Raw genomic sequence first — 23,897 nt, 5'->3', positions numbered from 1 at the left:
TTTCATCTTTCAACATAGCGAGGTACCTTTCGGCATTCATGGTATCGCGAAGAATGAAAGGACCCACAATCCTATCAAAAGTCATTCCACACCATACCGTTACTTTGGGTCGATTTTGCATTTTTTCACAGGTAACACGAGGATCTTCTTCCGCCCAGTAGTGGCAGTTATGACGGTTCACAAATCCACCTATGTGGAATACAGCTTCATCACTCCATAGAATATTTTTAAAGAGGTTGGGCCAATCTCTAAACCAAGCCAACATTATTTCACCAAACTCCATACTAGGGTGGCCCTTAAAAATCATTTTTCTGAAATTTACTGCTCCAAATCCTTAAAAAGTTTCGTCCTTACAAAAAATAAGGTCTTGCAAAAAAATTTTAAATTTGAAGATAATTTAGAGGGTGCACAAGACCCCTCAAGTTCCGCATCCCTCCAAAAATGCAAAATTTGGATATCTCGAAAACCGCTTGAGCGAGAGATGTGCTTTTGGTGTCTAAAGATGCAGAAGACAAGGTTTTCTATATGCTTTCTGAACATTGAATATGCCTATCTTGAGTAGAAAAGCAGTAATTTTGAAAAAACTACTTTTTATGGGTTTTGCGTGTAAGATTCATAGTTAAACAATAGTGCAGACCAAAAACCACAATTTTACAATTTACCTTTCTAACCTGTTAAATTGTGATGTTACTAGTAAACAAATAGAACATTGCAAACATGTGTTTTAGGGTAGTAGGGTGGTCCTCACACAAATAACAAGGTCGGGTAAGGTGGTCCTTACGAGAAAATGCATGTAAATTCTGAGATTCGGTAATTTGTTTTTGAAAAAGGCTACAAAAGAACTTTTTGTAATCAAAAATAGGAAATCAATGCGCAATAAACTATATGATACAAAGCATAAGCTTAGCATTATGACAAATTATTGGGCTTTATCGGAATATCAATCACTGACGGCAAAATTAACTAGCTTTTCGCATTGTTTTGGCATGAAAATCACATAGTTTTTCTGTCCGCATTGTTAATTGTTTGCCAACACATGCTTGTCAGCTAAAGTGGCTTTATTGCAGTTTGGAAATCGTTTCCGAAGGTCTGCAACCACCTGCATCAGATACTGAACCTGTTCTTCATTGTGAGTGAGGATGCGGTTATTATTCCTCTATGAAAGCTACACCTCGCTCAGCGTGGTCATCTGTGACAGTTAGAGTGTCTACTATGTTTGATGCCTCACAGTAACCATCACAGATTGCCCAGGTTTCTGGATCCTGTTCCAAAAACTCAGTTGATATGTCCAGTTTTTTGAACAGTGACAATGACCCCTTAATGACCTGGTCAGACAACTCCAGTCGATCAGTCATTGCAGAATTGACTGTCCGTCGTTAAGGGGCATCCTCAGTTTCTTCCCGCTCTTGTATTGCTTTAACCATGAGTCTTTAGGTTTGGGCCGATACAGAACGATCAAAAAAGGCAAGGGAAGCTAGTTCTTCAGACAGATACCACAGGTGGGAGGAAAACGTGGATAATACAGCATTCGACACTGCAGTGTTAATGCTGGAATATGTTTTAAAAGACTTCAAAAGATTTAGATCGTTATTCAGGGCTGCAGCAGGAGATTCTATCTATGCCTTAAGGTACAATTTTGTAGCAAAAATACACATCTGCAAGAGCCCACTCCTTTCTCTTTCTGCAAGTTTGAACTGGTCATAAAACATCCAAACTTTTAATGAGTACAAAATCTTCGACATCCATCTAGCGTGATGCATTGGGCCAGGAATTATAAAATGAACACCTCTCGGAGGAATAGCTCCCATAAAAATTAATGAGAGCTCTATAAATTCTCTGTTATCATCATCATCATGTAAATCTTTTCTTTCCTTCAAAGATTTTTCAGCCAAGCTATTATAGATCCACATCGATGACTGTATCAGCTATTTCTTTGTTTTCAGCTATTGTGGTGAACCTCGTCTTGCCTATAAACTCCCAGCGTGTTTGAAATCTTTTAAATACCAGAACATCTGGTGAAGCAGTGCTTCTCATGATTGTGGTAAAAGCTGTTTGTACTAGCAGCTCATGAATATGATGGCAGCATGCTAGATACAATAGATCTTTTTGCAGCTCTTGTTCAATGAGGATACATGAGCCAAGCTTTCGCCCTGTGTTGGAAGCAGTAGTGTCAAATGATAATGCAATCACTTGTTCTATTAGGCCCCATTCATTGAGAGCTTCTACAGCAGCTTTTGCTTGTTTTGATCCCGTTCCGTTTGGCTATTTTGCTACTTGCAACAGCTGAGAAACCCCATTACCAGTTCCAATAATCGGCAAGCGGTCGACATGCTGTTTGGTTGTTAAGTCTCTGAGAAGCTTTCCATCCCAGTTGACAACCGCAGGAACATTAGCTCGGAACTCAGCTTTAAGTTTTACATGAATTTTATGAAGTTTTACATTAGCTCGGAATTCAGCTAGACTTAGGGACATGAAAACAGTACTTACAGGTTGTTAAAGGTTATGAACATTGTGTATCTGATGCCCAGGTCGCTGGATTTCTAGTCACTTTAAACAGTGCTATTTGTTTATTTGTAACATCACAATTTAACAGGTTAGAAAGGTAAATTGTAAAATTGTGTTTTTTGGTCTGCACTATTGTTTAACTATGAATCTTACACGCAAAACCCCTAAAAAGTAGTTTTTTCAAAATTACTGCTTTTCTACTCAAGATAGGCATATTCAATGTTCAGAAAGCATATAGAAAACCTTGTCTCCTGCATCTTTAGACACCAAAAGCACATCTCTAGCTCAAGCGGTTTTCGAGATATCCAAATTTTGCATTTTTGGGGGGATGCGGAACTTGAGGGGTCTTGTGCACCCTCTAAATTATCTTCAAATTTAAAATTTTTTTGCAAGACCTTATTTTTTGTAAGGACGAAACTTTTTAAGGGTTTGGAGCACTAAATTTCAGAAAAATGATTTTTAAGGGCCACCCTACTCCATACGAATGTCAAAGTCTTCGGCAGAGAGTGCTTGACAGTAATGCGGCTTCCAAGCACGCCATTTAAGCTCGTTTTTTAGCACATTACGTACACAATGAAAGGAGAGCCCACTTTCTCTTGTTGCTTGACGAATTGACTTATGTGGGCTACAGGTAAACATTTCTTGAACAACTTGCACTACCTCAGGATCTCTGGATTTGGAAGGACGACCGCTTCTTTGAGTATCAGCCACAGATCCTGTGGTCATAAGTTTTTTATGACAATTCTTGATCGTCTTCGGGTCAATTTGGGCATGTTTTCCCTTAATAGTTCTCCACCATCTTTGCACTTGAACAATGCATCCCCAAACTTCGTAACGCGCGGCTATCTGGGCACGTTCCTGTAGAGTAAGACGTCCAGCCATTTTTGTAGGGTTTTGAAATAAAATAAATTTGAAAAGATTGAAATTGAACAATATTTAAACAAATCTGAAAGGAAAACAAGAACATAAATTAAATTGCCATACATTAAGTAATATATACACAAAAATTGAGAAACATGATATAGCATTTGAATAAATTGTATTTATTTTAAAATAGGGAGTTACTTTTCAATCACCCTGGTATAATATTTTTTGACAATAAAAATATCCTAACATTAGTTTTTTTTTATTATATATACTGAATGCAATTTATTATAACCTTCCTTAATCAACCAGTTTGTATTGACTTCAGTTTTTGTATAGTTTAACAAGTGATAAGAAATAAGAGTCTAGGCCTACAGCCTGACAAAGTAATAATTTTGAAGTTGGCAAGTTAACTCATACTGACAGTTTTGAAGGAAGATATAACTCAATTATGGCAGCTCAGAATTTACCAATCAAGTTTCAGGAACACCTACAGGTAAGGTACTAGGTAAACTATCAGTAACAATCAAGTCTTTGATTGTGGTAAGTTAATATCAAGATATTTTATTTGGAAGCTAAGTGATGCACTAATTGAAACCTTTGTTTTAATTCATGTTTAATTGTTTATACCAAAAGTTATGATGATCTCTGCTATTACTATGTTTTGGCTGCATAACCGAGTGGTGCGAATACTAATACGGCAATGGAAAATGTGCCGGTGCGATACCACACAATCGAGCATGCAGTTGTGGCTTTGACAAGACACTTAAAAGCATGTCTGAAGATGGATACGAAGATTGGCTTTCTTGCCTTTTGGTCCACTTAATTAATTTACATCGTGTTCACCAGGCGAAAGCCTAGATATGACAAGAAAAAATGATGTGTTGTCATATTGTTGCTGCAACAACTTGTTGGTGTTGCCAAACATGAAATGTTCCACTATTCATATTGTGATTGTACATTGTGCAATCATGTTACAGTAAAAATATCATCAAACAAAAAATGTTTCCGTGCATTGATTGAAGATAATGTGATTTCTGATTTATTTTTCAAATTTTTAGCTTCAAAATGTGGGGATCAATGCGGCAAATATTGGTTTTTCTACCTTAACCATGGAATCAGACAAGTTCATTTGTGTTCGGGAAAAAGTTGCAGATCAAGCCCAGGTTGTTATAATCGATCTTGCTGATTCTGCCAATCCTATCCGTAGACCAATTTCAGCAGAGTCTGCAATCATGAATCCAGCCAGCAAAGTCATAGCATTAAAAGGTTAGATGTGTTTTATTTAAAAACTTATGCTTTGCTACCCAACACCAAATCTTATGGAAGGTTGATTGAATGGCGAAGGTAACTTATCTATGCTTTAAAGTTGGTTGTTCCATGCTTATTATGACCATGCCATTGTGCTTTGACAAGACACTTTATGACATACCAGCTAATTAGCGCAATGGTAGACTTTTTAATTTGTGCGTATCGGCTGTCATTCAAACTACCTTGGAGATTAGCTTATCACAATTTACAATAATAACATCTGCATTTCCAGCTGGTCGGACTTTGCAAATATTCAATATGGAAATGAAGTCAAAACTGAAAGCCTACACAATGACTGAAGATGTTGTGTTTTGGAAGTGGATTTCTACAAACATGGTTGGCCTTGTCACAGAAACATCGGTTTATCATTGGAGTATGGAAGGTATACAGTTTACATATTTTCGTCCTTTAGTCTGTCTATTTCAACACTGCAGTTAAAAAAAAACTGTTTAAATGCATGGCACCTGTCTATTCCACTCTATGCCTTCGTTTTTTAACTTACAATTTATAAACACAATGTGAGGCATGAAGTAAGTGATAACATTGTTTTCGTATTTCAGGCGACTCCCAAGAGCCCGTAAAGATGTTCGACAAGCATACTAGTCTTGCTAACTGCCAAATCATTAATTACAGGTGTTATTTTTTAGAATTTGCAAAACATGAAGTTTTTTTCGTTTATTATTACAAACAACATAATTTTTACAACAAAGTTAAATTAATGGAGGACGTCACATAAAAGTAAACTATGCAAAGACGCATGGACACAGACAAATTGTTCATGTGATAACTAACTAGCCGTAACTACTTAACTTGATTGCTAATTAGATAGCCTATCGATATCGAAAGTATCGCAGTATTGTAAATCTGGCAAAGATACCGGTATACCGAAAACACCAAACTCTCTTAAACTATACAGAAAGGATATGCTGTAATTGCTGTAGCCTAGTGATATTAACTGCTGACTTGACTTTTGATTATAGTTTGTGACATTGTATCTGAGCAGTTGGGTGATTTTTCTTTCCTTTTATAACAATTTTTCAATAAAACTTTTTTTCAGAACCGATGCCAAGCAAAAGTGGTTGTTGCTTGTTGGCATTTCTGCCCAAGGCAGAGTAGTTGGTGCTATGCAATTGTATTCTGTTGAACGCCGAGTCAGCCAGCCAATAGAAGGCCATGCTGCTTCCTTTGCTCAAATAAAACTGGAGGGAAATAAAGTAAGCGAGAGCTTGAGAATATCATTTTTTGTTGCTCCGTAGGTGGAAGAAAATTTCTTCATTTTTATTCAAGACGCAGTAGATTGAACAACTTAAGATTCTACGTTATGGCATATGGCTTGCTTCTGTTCGTTACTCTAACAGACCACACTAGAAGAAGGTTTCTTCAAATTCATGTTCAGATCAGCGGAATCCGACCTTGGTATAAAGGTCCTTGCATTACACCGAGGTCTTCCTGGAGAGGGTCACTCCGATGGTGTGGAATCAATGTTGGAAATCAAAGCCCAAGTTTAAGGAATTTTTGATTCCATGATACGCCTAGGCGAAACTAGCCGCGTTGTACTGAGATATTTTGTGCATTTTTTTTATACATCATTTTAGATTTTGTCCAGGGTTCTGGTTGAATGAATTAACACACATCTTCTTTAGGCTCAAAAGAATACGTTTAACACCCATCGACTTCTAAATCTTTCTCCAAGCTTCGTATTTTCTGTCAGTTTTAATTGTCATCTTTCAGAGGATTTCTTTTGTTATTTGTAGGAAGAATCCACATTATTTTGCTTTGCTGTGCGTGGTGCCCAAGGCGGCAAGCTTCACATAATCGAAGTTGGCCAGCCTGCTGCTGGCAACCAGCCTTTTGCTAAGAAAGCTGTTGATGTGTTTTTCCCACCAGAAGCTTCAAACGATTTTCCTGTCGCGATGCAAGTATGTACGAGCTTTCCCAATGACGCTTGAGCTACCATTTATCTCAGTTGCCATCATCCCAGCCAGCAAAGTTACTGTTTTTACACCGTTTCAACCGCGCTAGACGTTGTTGTTGAAACAATAAAAAATAGCTGCTTTTTTCCGGCTGGGATTAGACAAGATTATGGGATGAACAATGAATACCTGTGATTAATTTTTCTTGTTGTTTTAGCACATATTGCTTTCCGCCATAACTTATGCCACGGAAAGATTTTGTGTTTTGAACTTAATTTTGCTGAATCAGATTTTCTTTCCAGGTTTCTCCGAAGCAGCACGTTGTTTTTGTGGTCACCAAGTATGGATACATTCACATGTACGACCTTGAGACAGCGGTTTGCATTTTCATGAACCGAATCAGCGCCGACACCATCTTCGTCACAGCTCCACACGAAGCGTCAAGCGGGCTCATTGGTGTCAACAGGAAAGGCCAAGTAAGCGGCCTTATATAATTGGTGTTCTTTATATGTCAGAGTTTTCCCTATGAACAACTAAAAACAACACTTCATTCCATCAAAAAAATACGAATATTATGATTAAAGGTAAAATGAATAATCAATTTACCTTTAAAGCATTTTCCGCTTGAGTAAACAAAGAAAAAGGTCTATACCTTGTGTACTGTTAATGTTAAATTGTTTTCGAATTTGCATTGAAAATCTGTGGTCAAAGGAAATTCACCTGGGACTCAGAGTCAACGTTAGTAAGTTAATTGAATGTATTCACTTTTAAAAAAACGTTGATAATGAAGTAGAACATTAAAAACAACTCGATTTTTATTCCGGCCTTGAAACGAGTGATGTAATCGTTTGGACTGTTTCTAGTCAATATATCAGTGTGGTTGATTTCTATGTGCCATGAACAAAATGATAGTAATAATGCGCCTTTTTGTATAGCGCTGTATGCATTGTAGTTGTAGATATGCGGTTTACAAAGCCGGCAATGTTAGCGCTTTACAAAGCCGGCAGTGTCAGCGCAGCCGTGTAGAGCCGCATCTGAACACATCATATCATACAATGGCATCATTGCATTCGTTTAAAGGTTTTGTCGGTCTCGGTTGACGAAAACAACGTGGTACCATATATCACCAACAACCTCCAAAATCCCGATCTCGCTCTTCGATTTGCTGTCCGCAACAATCTAGCTGGTGCCGAGGAACTGTTTTCTCGGAAATTCAACACCTTGTTTGCGCAAGGAAACTACGCGGAGGCAGCCAAGGTTGCGGCCAATGCACCAAAGGTTGGATTTTAATTTAAGTTTCTCATCATGCGATACAACTATTGATTGCAGCTTTCGGTTAATGAGTCCATAGTATCGAAACAACCTTTTGTGATTTCAAAATTTTAGATGGACTACGTTGCTCCGCATAAAGGCGTTCATAGGTTGTTTTTGAGTTTTTTTTTGTACTGATTGGCTAATGGCTATATTGCACGCAGTGTACGCCAAATGCAATAACATGACAGTAGTTATGTACATTTCAACACTTAATTGTCTTTGCATTAAATCGCAAGCATTGAGCTGCCGCATTAAGGGTACAGGTTAATCATTCAACTTTATTTACCCAACTACATTGTGCCATTATCAATCTGCCCCATACTCTTCAGCGGCTTTTATTCATTAACCGAGAAGAAAATTATATTTCAAATAACTTCAGCAAAGCATTCTTCCATTTCGTTGTTAAATGCCATAAATGCATCACTTGCTGAAAAAATCACCCAAGTTTGTTAGAAATTGCGTTTGAGTATCATTTTAAGCATTGCCCAATGAAAGGAAGTCGGCATGACGAATTTTTTTTAAGACCAAGGCTTATGACGTTGTTAACATTGCAAAAAACACACAATTTCCAGGGGATTCTACGAACGACGCAAACTATTCAAAAGTTTCTTTCGGTTCCAGTCCAACCAGGTCAAAGTTCACCGCCACTGCTCCAATACTTTGGAATTCTTCTAGATCAGGTGTGTATCATGGCTACATTTCTGGATGACGATGAGGACGTTTTTCAGTCGCTGCTTGCTGTTTTTGCAGGGAAAATTGAACAAACTTGAATCACTGGAGCTTTGCCGGCCAGTTCTACAGCAAGGCCGAAAGCAACTGATGGAAAAATGGCTGAAAGACGAAAAGTTGGAATGCTCAGAAGAATTGGGAGATCTTGTCAAGCCGGTGGATTCAACCCTAGCTTTGTCAATCTACCTCCGCGCTAACGTTCCGAACAAGGTCAGATGAATTGCAACACATTTGGTTTTAAAAAATTTTGCATTTACTGCTTTTGTCTTCTGCAGAGCGCTTTAAATATCTAGACAGCAAAATTAGTCATTTTTATATTGATTCAACGTCAGCAAACGTTGCATCAATGTGAAAATGACGGATTTTGTTGTCTGGGTTTAACCATTCACTTCACATTTGATTACACTAAATCTAAGTTTCCACTATGATTTTTTAGCTGAAAATCAAGCACGGATGTCAGTTTATGTCGTCGTGAATAATCACGTTTTACATTTTCCGCCCATTGCAACAACATGCAGTACACTGCGATCACAGATGCGATACAGCAGGAAGCAGCGAAGGGACGTATTAGTCTTCGAGTCAGCTGCTTCCATTATTTTGGCGTTCTATTATGTGTCTTTTCCGAGACTCGGCCGCCTGCTCTGGAGCGGTGTCGAACCCCCGTCCTTTCGAACGTCGCGCGGTCGTTGTCACCACTCGGCTACGCAGCCGCATGAAGTCAAGATTTGATGCTTAACGCAGTTAAATTTTTACCTCATCGCTTTTAAAGTATTTTTCTCCTTCTCCAGGTGATCATGTGCTTTGCGGAGACAGGTCAGTTTCAGAAGATAGTTTTGTACGCGAAGAAAGTCGGATACACTCCGGACTACATCTTCCTCCTGAGGAACGTGATGCGGGTCAATCCGGAGACTGGGAAGCAGTTTGCGATGATGCTAGTGCAAGATGATGAACCGCTCGCTGACGTGGCTCAAGTAAGGTTTTTCTAAAACTTTTAACAAATCACGTCATACTGTTAAAGGGCTATATGTCCTTGATGCTTGTCTTACAGGGCGTATGTTTATTTTTGATCTTGAAATAAAGTTTAATAAGAATTTGTCGACATATTACAGCTCTTTTTAAAACTGTATGCAATGAAAACCTTTATCAGTTGTCATAGTTTTCTGGTGTGTTTCAACCAGATTTCAACTCTCGATAGATTTTAATAGTTACTTCTTTGTTGTGAGCATTTCGACGAGCAGTGACTTTTAACCAAGAAATCACCAATCCGTTGTAAACAGATCGTCGACGTGTTCATGGAACAAAACTTGATCCAGCAATGCACTGCTTTCCTGCTTGACGCCTTGAAGAATAATCGTCCGGCAGAGGGCGCCCTGCAGACACGCTTACTAGAGATGAATCTTATGCATGCGCCCCAGGTACCAATGACTCTATTTTGCCTTCGTCGTTCGCTGATAAAATGTTTTGATACGAAATAACCATGAAAATATTACTAGTTGCTTCTGCTTTACCAACACTGCTGCTTTTGCTGTGCCCAAGGTAAGGCCTCGTTGGCGTTTAAAGTTGTACCGACAAACAGGTCAGATACAAAATAGTAAGAAGCATGTTACGCCTGATGTTTAAGATTGCCAATTTGCAAATTGCAATGTCAACAGTTTGAGAATACGTGGCAGGCTGTAGTATAAACTTTCCTGACCCTTTTCAAGTCACGCACCCTATAACTCTGTTTAAAAAGCTATGGACTGTTTGTTGAAACAAAATCATTGCAACAGTCAAGACTAGGTACTCCTTAACGTAGTGGTAGTTGGAAAGACTCCAAACGAGACGCATGAGCAAATTAAAGTACAACACTCGAAAATACACTCAGCGCATAAATCACTGAACAATTGAAAAAAACACAAATTAATCATAAAATGAATAGAAGCAATTGGCAAGCAGTAGTTTAGATTCTAAATTGACACAGATTCTCCAGCGCTTCTTCAAATTATGCAACAATAGTGCAAACTAAAGTCGATGAGTTTTTTTCGAGCTTGAAGTTTCAGTTTTCAACGTCTTTCAAACGTAAACAGGTTGCGGACGCCATCTTGGGAAATCAAATGTTCACTCACTACGACCGCGCCCATGTGGCGCAGCTTTGCGAAAAAGCCGGTTTGCTCCAGCGCGCACTGGAGCACTTTGTTGATCTGTACGACATCAAGCGTGCCATCATCCACACTCATCTACTCAACCCTGAATGGCTGGTCACCTATTTCGGAAGTCTTTCGGTTGAAGACTCCTTGGAATGCTTGAAGGTCAGTGCGCTGTTCGTTCATGCAGCTATGGTTCATTGCATGTGTTTTTTGTTTGTTTTAGTCATAAATAATAGCGAAGAGTTTAGACCAGTTTACTTTTTCCTCTCAGCTTTCTTTCCAAATTGTATATTTTTAGTTTTTAATCGTTCTAATTGACTTTTACGAAATCATTGCTATTAATTGCGATGCAAACAAGTACATGGAAGATTTAATGTGAAGTTTGAGTGCAAAATAAAATCTGATCGTGCTTAATTATCGCTAAAGCAAGGGTTTCAATTATCTTTTTCTAGTGAGCCATGGTTGCAAGTGTAATGGTTATGTTTTGTTCTTGCAGGCGATGCTCACCGCCAATATCCGCCAGAACCTCCAGTTGTGCGTGCAAGTTGCTACCAAATATCACGAACAACTCACCACCGACAAACTGATTGAATTGTTCGAGTCTTTCAAAAGTTTCGAAGGTATGTTGATCGTACGCTGCTATTCACCAACAGACTAGAGCATACCTGCATACCCGCAGCGATGAGATGTAACAGCGGATAAGGCGCTGTCTTTCGACTATATTATCCTAGTTAGATACCTGGGTTAAGCTGGTTGTTAATAGACACACTAATCTTACCTAAGGTGTAACAAACTGGCCGTGCGTAATTGCTAAAGAAAAGGTGCCTAACTGCCCTTGAGAACGACACTGGTTTCCCTACTCTTGTTTGCACCGAAGGCCTAGTACAATGACAGTCTTATCTTCTCATTTCCCTCTGCTCAGTAACTATGAGGTGTTACGTAGACATCCACACTAGTGATGCAAGCCGCGCCGCGCCGCGTACGCGGCCGCTTTTGACTTTTTCGCCGCGTGCCGCGCCGCGCCGCGTGGAAGGTTGAAATGACAAAGCCGCGCCGCTTGCCGCGTAAACTTTCAAGAAATTAATTTTTCGTAAACGTAAACTTTCAAGAAATTAAACTTTCGTAAACGTAAACTTTCAACTTTTCAAGAATCAGCTATGAAACTTCAAATTTAAATTGGAAACACGGATCAGTTATTTTTCCCTTCGGAAACCCTAAGATGGAAAGCTATGCAAATGCAAATTGCAAATGGCTTGCAGTTGACAGGGTTTTAGGGCTTGCTTGTCAGGGAAGCTGTACGAATGTTTTTGGTTAGTAGCCTAGCTGATAAGCTCAGTTACCAGGCTATAGGCCTAGCGCAACTACCGCATTATTTACTATATCAGTTAGCCCAGTGAGTTCAGGCTATAAGTTTTACTCATGTGTGTGTAGTTCATATAGCCACTGGCATTATAATTGCATTATTGCTTACAAAAAGTGTTCAAAAGTCCTGATACTGGATCCAGGAACATTCTATTTGTCTTAGTTTGTATTATGTCTTAGAACTTAGATGCATTGCTGATAAGAGAATATGATCTGGTTAGCCTGGCCAATTAGTGCACAACTGTATTGGTACTAGGTTACCAGTTATATGCCATGGATGCTTTTTCCTACAATTGACTTTCTAAACAATAACTCGTTAAAATATTTTTTTTTAATTTTGTAATTTGCGGTGTGCGGTGCGGTGTCAAAGTTCCAGATAAATTGCGGTGTGCGGTGCGGTGCGCGGATAGATGAGTCAGTTGCGGTGCGGTGTGCGGATAAAAATTTTGGGTTCGCTGCATCTCTAATCCACACTACATGGTATGGTGGATATCTGTGACAGTGATTTTTTGTCAATGTATTGTGTTTATTAATGTTGGAAACCCGCTTTGTCGAAACAACTACACTTATTTTAGGTCTTTTCTATTTCCTTGGTTCTATTGTCAACTTCAGCCAAGAGGCCGAGGTACACTTCAAGTACATCCAGGCTGCTTGCAAAACCGGTCAGATTAAAGAAGTCGAACGCATCTGTCGAGAGAGCAACTGCTACGACCCTGACAAGGTGCAGACCTTTTACTTTTTTTTCTTTCAGATTGTCCTCATAAACTTTGCTGTCAATGCACTAAGTATTTTTAGATAAGGCTGCCAAGTTTATGTGTAACTTAAAGACAAATAGCTTTTCAATTTAATTGATGTCAGCGTCAGCGCTACTACTTTTAACTGTGTCTCATTTCCACCATAAAAGCAACTGGATCAGTGGCTGCTACGATTACTATCTTGTTCTTACATTGTTTTCTAACAAAACCAAAATGTTTTCTTTTCCTCAAGGTGAAAAATTTCTTGAAAGAAGCTAAGTTGACCGACCAGCTTCCTTTGATCATCGTCTGCGATCGATTCGACTTTGTACATGACTTGGTGCTCTACCTCTATCGCAACAACACGCCCAAATACATTGAGATATACGTTCAGAAGGTGAGTGTTGCACACGCTTTCATAACAATTTAGGAATTCTCCAATGCCCAACGCCTCGGAAACGACGGCAAGGCACATTGTAAAATAAATAGGCTGGCCACAATGCTAGTCGATAATTTGTACGATCGCTTTTGTGTTGATCTTAGGGATTTTAACCAATCAGTTTGTGACATTCACTTTGGCAATAGACCTTTTCAGCCTCGATTCGTTGATGTTTTATGTCCCGCCGAACCTTGGTTTGTTCAGAACCTGATGCTGAACCTGACAAAATGATTTAAATGTATAAACTTTAAAAACAATTCAAAAAATAACCTACGCATTGTATCGTCAGTCGACTTTAGGGAGAGCAAAAGCGGCTACCGCGGTTTTAAAACTAGTGGCCTTAATCAGCGCCAGTTCTTCGCACATGTTCAAGTATGTCCTTTTCCATTCATTTACTCTCACGCTCATACAGGTGAATCCTTCGCGACTTCCTGTTGTTGTTGGAGGGCTTCTGGATGTTGATTGTCAGGAGGACACCATCAAGAATCTCATCATGATCGTCCGCGGTCAGTTCTCCACTGATGAGCTTGTGGAAGAGGTTGAGAAGAGAAACAGGTATAGTGATTTCACAATGTGAACTTCAGTGTTGTGTGGAAGGGATCGTTCTTCGTGGCTACCAGCACAAGGATGAATATTCACTAATTGCCTTTTCTAAACTAGGCTTTGACAGCATCACGTTGTGTTTTTCTTACCCATTTTATTACCAAAGATTGAAGCTCCTCCTACCATGGCTGGAGTCCCGCATCCACGAAGGATCGGAGGAGCCGGCAACCCACAACGCACTTGCCAAGATCTACATCGATTCCAACAATAACCCGGAACGCTTCCTTCGCGAGAATCCATACTATGACAGCCGCGTGGTTGGGAAGTACTGTGAGAAGCGTGATCCTCACATGGCTTGCGTGTGCTACGAACGTGGACAATGTGACGACGAGCTTATTCAGGTTGGTTTGAGCTTCAGATTATTCGCATGGCCGACTTGCGCGGAACTCAATGCTTGTTTTGCTTATTTTATAATATGATCAATTCTCAGACTATGTCAGCTTCTTAAACTTGCTCTCACCGTTCGCATGCTGGCTATGGCGTTAAACTACCCAGGTCAAGTCATTGTGGTCAACAGTGTTCAACTTAGGCTTGTTTTCAGTGTTGTGAAGTATTTCATGTAGATTAATGTACCGAATGAAGAACTTTCTTAAAAGCGCGTGCTTAACTTCTTAGGGTGACAGAAATGAACTACAAGTTGTTTTATCGTGTTGTTTGTTTACACATAACAGTCTGTCGTTGAACTGTTGGAAACACCATTTCATCGTGTTTGATTCAACATCCCTGGACCTCTGGTTGTCTGCCAGCTACTTTAAAAAAAAAAAACTTCTGTTACGTGAAAGTTTTCATAGCGTGCCAGTTTGCTCACTCTTTTCTCTCTGTTGTTCAGTTGTGCAACGAGAACTCGCTTTTCAAATCCGAGGCTCGGTACTTGGTGCGCAGAAAAGACGTTGAGCTCTGGGGGAAGGTGCTAGACGACACCAACCAATACAGAAGACAACTGATTGATCAGGTACATGCGCAATTTCAAATCAGTTTTCTTGATCAACAGCTTTGAAGCTTTGTAACTGTTGTGAAATTTGAAATGCATTAAAATGAATATTTTATTTTTAGTTATTAGTGCACGTGATTGCACAATCTTTCAAATTAACTTCAAAACCAAAAGTTAATCAGATTAATTTCTCGACTTTTATCGCTTTGTACAATGCCATCCTGCAATGCTCAGGTTGTGCAAACGGCGCTAGGAGAAGCACAAGATCCCGACGAGATCTCGGTCGCCGTGAAAGCGTTCATGTCGGCCGACCTGCCCAACGAACTGATAGAGCTGCTTGAAAAGATTGTGCTGGACAACTCCATGTTTTCCGACCACAGGTAAACGTCTTCACGTGGATATCTCGTTTTTTACGCAAAATAATCTTTAATTAATGTTAGTTTAATGTCACTGATTAAATTTGAAAACAACAATCTTTGTTACATCCCAGACACCAAAATTCGTCATTTTTACATTGATCCAACGTCCACAGACGTTTGCTTGCTGCATCACTCTTTTTGCTTGAAAGACTGAAAATCAACGGCACAATTTCCCAATGTTACAGAAATCTTCAGAATCTTCTCATTCTGACGGCGATCAAAGCTGACAGCAGCCGTGTCATGGACTACATCAACCAGTTGGACAACTACGACGCCCCGGACATCGCCAACATTGCCATTCAGAACGAGCTATTTGAAGAGGCCTTTGCCATCTTTAACAAGTTTGATGTCAACACATCAGCCATCTCGGTGTGTATTTTGATCACCCCACTGCAGACAAGGTTTTGTAATATGCAAAATACTTAAATTATACGAAAGCGGTATTTGCTATTGTCAAGTAAAACTACGAAAATGCTATAGACCATTTCACAGCAAAGTGTAACTTCAAATGTTCATTGTTGTTCAACCATGGAAAATATGGCTTAATATTGTATGTAGACAGACTGGTTATATCTTTAGCCCATGGGTAATGAAGCCTGTCACGTAGGTGATTTGAAGCGCGGTTTGTGCTGCGTAAAAGTACATTGCGATGACCTATACCTATATCTCTGCACAAATTCAACAACACCTATCGGTAAATCATTCCATTTTTAGATCGATACAGGCAGCGTCTACAGACGTTGAATTAATGGAAAAACGTACTAATTTGCTGCCTGGGTTCAACGCAGCTAAGCGTGATCACTTCTTTTCTCCAGGTTTTGATCGAGCACGTCAACAACTTGGACCGAGCGTACGAGTTCGCTGAGCGATGCAACGAACCAACTGTCTGGTCTCAGCTCGCTCGTGCTCAGCTGAACGCCGGCATGGTCAAAGAGGCGATCGATTCCTACATAAAAGCCGACGACCCTGCTTCTTACATGGAAGTTGTTGAAGCCGCGAATAATTCAGGTTTGTTTTTTTCTTTTTCTGAATTTTCAATACTTTAGTTTGCTCATTGAAGCTCGTCTATTCACTCTAGAAAAACGTATTACACCTAACCACGTATCAGAGGCGTTTGGACGAATTCAAGAACTAAGCCATTTAGCATTCAAAAAAAATAAAACCTGTAACATGCTGTTTATCCTTAGATCAATCAAGTTCGAAGTGCAGTTTCTTCCGTGTTAATGCTTTTTACTTGGCGTTCAGTATCAAACAGTGGTAATGCGCGTTTCATTATCACTTAACGTAATAAAAATAGTAAGATAAGCAACAGCTTTTAACTTCAATAATTAAGTTTTCTGACCGCAGTGGCTGCAGACAAGTTCCTTGCTATCCAAGTTTAGTTCTTTGTCTACCGTGTTGATGCATTGCCTACTGTGCCCTTACTTAACCCTCTCTACCACGTCAATGACAGGCTTGAAATGATTAATGGAATGTTTTGTTCTCTAGGAAATTGGGAGGATTTGGTTCGCTACCTCTTGATGGCTCGCAAGAAGGCGAGAGAGTCCTACGTGGAGACGGAGCTTGTGTACGCGTTCGCGAAGACCAACAGACTCGCGGATCTGGAGGAATTCATCAGTGGGCCTAATAATGCCAACATACAGCAGGTACGACTTTCTTAGCTGATGACTTCATTTGATTAACATCTCTTTCATAGAATCGTGTCTATGACCAACGAATATAGTCAATAAGGAAGCATACAAAAAGAACAGTTTAAAAGATTGTAATAAATGCCATTGAGATGTGCGTTTTCTGCGAGCAAGTGAGCCAAATGTTGCAAATCACTCGTGGTACCAAATTACGTTTGCAGTGTTCCTCAGACTTGGTTACGCAGTAACTACTACATGCATTGAAATCAAACCGTGGCGACAAGTTATTCCAAAACACGAATTCTTTCTCTTTTTCAGGTCGGAGACCGTTGCTTCGATCAGAAAATGTATGAAGCGGCCAAGGTCTTATTCAACAACATCTCCAACTTCGCCCGGTTGGCCTCCACGGTCGTCCATCTCGGTGAATATCAAACTGCAGTCGATTCCGCCAGAAAGGCGAACTCAACTCGTACATGGAAAGAAGTAAGTCTGTCGATTCTTATCAGAAAACTCTCTTTTTTCTTTGCACTAGCGAAGTGGTGTATGTTTGGTCACTTTTTAACAATGTTTTTCGTCTTCAGGTTTGCTTTGCCTGTGTTGATGGTGAAGAGTTCAGACTGGCGCAGATTTGTGGCCTCCATATTGTTGTTCATGCCGATGAGCTCGAAGAGTTGATCAACTACTACCAGGTTAGATTGTTGTTCAGTTATAAAAAAGTGTCCTTGAATCAATAGGAGACCTACCAGAGTTTTTTTTGTGTGCACTCGGTTACAATATAGCTACCTATGACGCTCTTGGAGGAAGAGTTAGTTGGTACATGTTGTCAAAAGCAGATTTTTTCAACTTTTCTTGCACCCATGTTCCATATGTGATGTTTATTAAAAAATTTAATTCACCCATAAGTGCGTAGAAGTTGAAAAAAATACCCTTTTTGTGCCTTTTTCTCCTGCGTGTCATGCGAGATCTTCCATTTCTTAACAACACGCTACTTCACAGGATCGTGGATACTTTGAGGAGCTGATCACCATGTTGGAGGCTGCTCTTGGACTGGAGCGCGCCCACATGGGAATGTTTACGGAGCTGGCAATCCTCTACTCCAAGTACAAACCGCAAAAGATGAGAGAACATCTTGAGCTCTTCTGGTCTCGGGTCAACATTCCGAAGGTGACTTTTCTTCCTGGCAAAATTTGCTTTTTTTTTTATATCGATTTAACGTCTGCGAACGTTGACTCGATGTCAAAAAGACTGTTTTTGCTGGCTGACTGGCATCGTTATTGTTCAAGTATTTTTTATAATGTTGCTGCTTTCAACATCATCATCACCACCGGGTTTGAATTTTTAAATATTTTAGAATGACAAAACGTTTACAGAAGAAAATGATTGGTGTGATTACATAACACGCATGTGTTTGTGCGTCATAATGAGCTGGTTTTGCTGCTGCCCCGTTGCTTTTGTTCAACCCTCAATAATACGCCTTGATACGACAAAGCTACGACGAGGCACGACATCAAACAAAATGATTTTTTTTTGGTCGTCGTAGACTTTTAAAAGAATGTTTGTTTGTTCTCCTGATAAAAACCGTCTGAGTTGAGCTGAAACGTTTTAATTTATCGTAATTTTAGATTTTTTATGGACTTTGTTTTCTTTCCAATTGCGACGACACTGATTGTACGCGTCAGCCAATTCACACCCCGGACAGCAAAATTCGTCATTTTTGACCAGGGCTTTGAAGCCGGCGTAAAAATAAAAACTGCTTCAGCTCCGGAGCTTTCTTCTATTAGAGCATAGCTCCAGCTCCGGAGCTCTTTCATACCACTGCTCCAGCTCCATTACCGCATTTTGTCGAATAATATACGACTTCATCAATAGTCGTTCTCGATCAGTAATTACCCCAAATTTAAAGTCTTACGAAACTGTAGACGCTCAACAATATTACCCTACAATTAAAAATACCAGCCAACAGTTATCAATTTTGTGATGGGTTCCTGTTAAATTATGTGAAATCAACCAATAGCGATAGCATCTTATGAAATTAATCGGAGCTGGAGCTGTCTATCAAACAACTGGCTCCAGCTCCACTTGAATTTTATGTAACACCTCAAGCTCCTTTTGAAAATGCAAAGCTCCGGGGCTCTAGCTCCAAAGCTCTGATTTTTACATCGCATTGGATTTTGATTAAAAATGACTGATTTTGCAGTCTGGCGCACTCCACTCCCGTGCATACTCCACTCACAATACTTCACTCCACTCAAACCATGTTTGTCTTGGTAGTTTAATTTCATTGCGTTTACGTATCTTCTGCTTCCAGGTGTTACGAGCAGCAGAGCAAGCCCACCTGTGGGCTGAGTTGGTGTTCCTGTACGACAAGTATGAAGAGTACGACAATGCTGTCGTGACCATGATGGCGCATCCCACAGACGCGTGGAAGGAAAGCCAGTACAAGGACATCGTGACCAAAGTAAGATATCTCTTGCTGTCTGGCTTTGTCGCTTCTTTGAGAGCACATTTCTTCAGCAATACACAACTTCTGATAAATCTATTTATTTCAATCTAGTATATACTGATTCTAAAACCTGGAAAAGTAAACACTTTTGCACTGAAGATGAAGAAAGTTTAGTTTTTAAAACGTTTGCTGAAGCGATTGGTTTATTGTCAGCATTGTTGGCTCCATACATTCATATTGATTGACCAGGCGTGTTGTAGTTCCTGCAACATCTTTTTGCTTCCACAGTTCTCTTGATTCATAACCAGCTTATTTTGCAACTCTTCATAAATTTTTGCAATACAATCAAAATTTCTGCTGTATGAAAAATGCGCGTACTGCAAACTGGTCATGTCACATCGTTTCAACGTCGCAAGACAACTGTTGTTGATTTGAAATCAGCAACTTTAGCTGACCGAGATAAAGGTTTCACGAAGTTGGTCATCACCTTGTCTTTCCTCTAGGTTGCCAACATTGAGTTGTATTACAAATCGCTCCAATTCTACTTGGACTACAAACCGATGCTCATCAATGACTTGCTGAACGTTCTCGCCCCACGCATGGACCACACCAGAGCCGTGTCATTCTTCCGCAAAGTGCAACGGCTTTCACTTGTCAAGCCGTACCTGCGATCCGTGCAAAACCACAACAACAAGGTATGGTCGAGAAGATTCTCGAAGCATCCAGTAGTTTTCGTTTCTGTACATTAACAAACTCCAAATCCTTGTGTCAGGGGTGGGTAAACGTAGTTGACCTGGGCCTTCCTACCCTTGGTTTATGATGCAGTTTTGATCCCTACTATTCTATTGGTTTAACACAGTTATAAATAAAGCTCAATCATTCAATTTATTTTGAGCTTATCTCAACCGCTCTTTCTGGCATGCCTGTGTCACTGACCGTGCGTTGAAATTTTCTTCAGGCAATCAATGAAGCTCTCAATGATTTGCTGATAGAGGAAGAAGATTATGCCAACCTCCGCACATCAATTGATGCCTATGACAACTTTGATACCATCGTTCTGGCTCAGGTATGCTCGTAAAGCACGATGAATGCGGCTTAGCTTTTGCAGTAGTAAGTGCTAAAGTAATAGTAATCATTTTGTGTTTTACGCTCATTGTGACAATATATTGCACACCCAACATGCATACACATTACACAACCATACGACTGAAAGCAGCGATGAGACATGTAGTGGTCTAGTCAGCTGCTCTCTATTATTTTAGCATGAAGTGTCTCTTGCCGAAATACGGCTTCGTGCTTTGAAGAAACTATGCTGCTGTATCGAAACTCAGTCGTGGCAGTTACGACGTCTTTCTCGGCAGTTACGACGTCTTTCTCGTGGCAAGAATCGACAGCGATAGACACGTGTTTTGCCGGGGAGGCTGGGCTCATCAGTATCGCACCACTAATTCATGCCACATAGTTCTCAACCGCTGCTTTTCGCAGTCAATTGAATCCTAACCTTTGTGGAAAGAAAACAACAGTTTTTTTCTTGGGTCGCAGAGGCACTCTCATCGGCACGCAGCTCAACTGAAATCCGTTATGTTTTCTGTCGCCGAATGTGTATTTACTTTGTCGACAGAGATTGGAAAAACACGAACTGATTGAATTTCGCCGAATTGCCGCCTACCTTTACAAAGGAAACAACCGATGGCGTCAGTCCGTTGAACTTTGCAAGAAGGATTTGCTTTACAAGGTGCGCAAAAGTTTTCACGGATTTTAAACTGACCTGAGAAACACTTACGGGGTGCGAAAATCCGCTTTTCCGCCTGCACTTGAAAGTCAATTCTCAATTCGACCATTTTTTTCTCATTTGCAGTTTGCTTTCAAAAATGAATTTTTCTTGAAAACTAATTTTACTTCTATGTATAATTCTAATCTAATCTAAATCTCTAGATTGTCGTGCATTCTTGTGTTGTAGCAGTGACCTGCTAATAGCAATGTGTTATAATTTAATTATTGTTCAGTTGGGTAGAGATTCGTTTATCTAATTATCTACGTCAGCCATAGCGAAATGAGTTAAACCTTTTTTGGTCACCTTTATAACGTCAACGCCTCTACTTAGGACGCAATGGCGTATGCTGGCGAGTCTCGTGACACCGAATTGGCGGAAGATCTGCTTGAGTGGTTTTTGGACCGGAAACGTTTTGAATGCTTCAGCGCCTGCCTGTACACCTGCTATGATCTTCTGAGGCCCGATGTTGTGTTGGAGCAAGCTTGGCGATATGGGATCATCGACTACGCCATGCCCTTCCTGATCCAGACCATGCGAGAATGTGTGACCAGGGTAAGAAAGAGAAGTTTATTATTGTCGAAACTTTTCATAATATTGTTTCAATGATTGTGATGACCAAGTAACATTAACGTGCAAGTTGTCTCGACCGTTGCTGGGTTGTACGCTCTATGGTGTTGAAATCTTTTTTGTTCAAATTGTTCCAGGTTGACAAATTGGAAGCGTCGGAAACTGTCCGCAAGCAGGAAGAGGAACAGACGGAGAACAAGCCAATTGTCTACGGTAAGTTTGTAAATGCTTTTGCAACCTTCCTAGCGCTTAAAGGATTTTAGAACGTTAACTTTTTCTAGAGTAGTTACACGCTGGTAAGTGAAACTGGAAAAAATTGTCAAATTTTATGCAAAAAATAAAATGTTATTTCTAAAAGCGAACATTACTCCAGTCTTTGAATGTGTTTGTTTTTACATTAATTCAACATTTTCATACCTTAAATCAATGTAAAAGAAGACTAGTTTGCTTGCCGGAAAGTAGCTTTGTCTTAAAAGCTTCATGATGTTTTCTCTAGATAACCCGCAATTGATGATCACCGCTGGCCCAGCTTTCCCCCAACCCGGGTTTGCGCCTCAATCGATGCCCCAACAAATGCCCCCACAACAGATGGGCATGCCCGGCGCCGCGCCAGGAATGATGCCACCTAGTAGTGGTTTCAATTTCGGAATGTAGTCAGCGAAATGCTGCTGTTGTTTTTTTCTCACGAACAATCACATCACTTATCCGTCTGTTACGCTCCATCGACAGAGTTTCTCCTTGCGTTCGTGATGACGTCACGTTTGCCTATGCTTCTTGAAACTTTGTTGCTGTCGGGTGGAGTTTCGTCGAGTTATCAATTCCTGCATTTGTTGACTGAGATGAAATGTTGCTTTGAATTAGTTCGCAAAAAGTTGTTTTTCAAGGCAAAAAATATCACTTTTCATTCCATATATTCAATGTAACACAAACGTAAAATCAACGCAAATAACGAATTATATGCCAACTCGTGTGATGTTTAAGCACAGCCTCCAATTGTCTTTTAATTTTGTTCCACCCACCGTGTTTCAAAAGTAAAACTAAGATTTTGGGAATGATGGATGTAATGTTGTAGTGTAAGGTTAGGTCGAAATCTCACCCTAATTGTCGTTTCAGCGTTGTAGTGTAATGTTATATTATATTGATGTAACGATGAATAACGTCATAGATTAGTGTATTCGCATCTCTTTCTGTGTTTCAACGGCTTTTGACGTTTAATTGACGAAAATCACAGAATTCATTCGGTTGAATATCTATATCTTATGCTCCTGGCCCAGACAGCAAATCAACCGTTTTTTGCATGGATTCAACGACTCCGTTGAATCAATGTAAAAACTGGTTGATTTACTGTCTGGAGAGTTATCGCTATACCGCCATGTCGTGTTGTGCTATGTTCCTATAGAAGTCATATCATTCTAACTGTTGTACGACAAACAGTATGTACATAACGATGGAGTTACTATACGGGATTAATTGACTATTTCTGCTCGTAACCTAATTAAACTGCTCCACCTAGCCTTCTGTTCTTGATGCTTTCGAGAAGCGGAAAAAGATTGGACACGTAGAGGCTTTCCAAGTTATTTATGGAATTTGTAGTTACAACAGTCATCTTAGAAGCCGAGAAAATTTCTTCGTACCAGAGTTTTCATTTCATCAAACAGATCGGTGTAGCAACTGTTGGTATTGTCTTCTACGTTTATAACGAAAGCGAAAGCATGGTAGTTTTACTTTTAGTTTTTCAGTGAATTGCATGGTAGCGTATAAACTTTTCACCGATGTTTAAGTTTGTGAGCTTACAAAGCATTATAAACTTGGCATGACATTGTTTAGCATTTTGCAAGCTGCAGCATTACCAGCATCCCAACGCGTTTTAAACATGTAGCCCACGAAATTTTAAGTGGTTTGCAATACCACTTGAATTCATGTTTGCGATTCATTTTGCAAGAGTCACCCATTGGAGACTTCAGAAGCATTCATACCGGATGGCGTAATTATAATCTACAGTAGGGTGGAGTGAAAAAAGAAAATTTTGATTTTTGCTCTGTAATAGCGATTAAAAGTTGTAGTGTGGCTTGACTATTAAGCTTTGAAAATTTCAGCGTTTTAAAATAAAGTTTTCGTCTGCCGCAAGCAAGTTCAAGATTACAAGGGATGTGCTGATTAAATATCACAATTTGCTTCAGATTTTTTTCCGCAACAAAACCATCGCATGTGACGTCATAGAGGATATTTCTTACG

General features: G+C 39.9%; 1 protein-coding gene across 1 annotated transcript; it reads left to right on the top strand.

Moving 5' to 3' along the window:
• Window positions 1-3,708: 3,708 nt before the first annotated feature.
• On the top strand, window positions 3,709-23,175 carry LOC145769315 (clathrin heavy chain 1-like). The gene is made up of 33 exons (XM_082580911.1): window positions 3,709-3,865; window positions 4,431-4,638; window positions 4,913-5,062; window positions 5,241-5,313; window positions 5,738-5,894; window positions 6,435-6,599; window positions 6,896-7,069; window positions 7,674-7,871; window positions 8,480-8,587; window positions 8,658-8,846; window positions 9,425-9,607; window positions 9,914-10,051; window positions 10,703-10,924; window positions 11,259-11,382; window positions 12,700-12,845; window positions 13,112-13,255; window positions 13,710-13,852; window positions 14,007-14,241; window positions 14,730-14,852; window positions 15,066-15,211; window positions 15,436-15,619; window positions 16,066-16,258; window positions 16,739-16,896; window positions 17,197-17,361; window positions 17,460-17,567; window positions 17,875-18,042; window positions 19,187-19,336; window positions 19,825-20,016; window positions 20,280-20,387; window positions 20,943-21,056; window positions 21,426-21,647; window positions 21,800-21,875; window positions 22,159-23,175. The coding sequence occupies exons 1-33, from the start codon at window positions 3,821-3,823 to the stop codon at window positions 22,314-22,316; spliced, it is 5,067 nt and encodes a 1,688-aa protein (XP_082437037.1). The 5' UTR covers window positions 3,709-3,820; the 3' UTR covers window positions 22,317-23,175.
• The last annotated feature ends 722 nt before the right edge of the window (window positions 23,176-23,897 follow it).

Source organism: Aplidium turbinatum, chromosome 4 (genome assembly GCF_918807975.1).
Source record: "Aplidium turbinatum chromosome 4, kaAplTurb1.1, whole genome shotgun sequence".
Taxonomy (NCBI): Eukaryota; Metazoa; Chordata; class Ascidiacea; order Aplousobranchia; family Polyclinidae; genus Aplidium; species Aplidium turbinatum.
This window is presented reverse-complemented; position numbering and strand designations above follow the sequence as displayed.

What these genes read in the sequence shown, in the direction of transcription:
- LOC145769315 (XM_082580911.1), top strand. Translation starts at nt 3,821, where the DNA reads ATGGCAGCTCAGAATTTACCAATCAAGTTTCAGGAACACCTACAG. An exon ending in GCGCTAACGTTCCGAACAAG is followed by an intron (nt 8,847 to 9,424) that starts GTCAGATGAATT and finishes CTCCTTCTCCAG; the next exon opens with GTGATCATGTGCTTTGCGGA. An exon ending in GTGACGACGAGCTTATTCAG is followed by an intron (nt 14,242 to 14,729) that starts GTTGGTTTGAGC and finishes TCTGTTGTTCAG; the next exon opens with TTGTGCAACGAGAACTCGCT.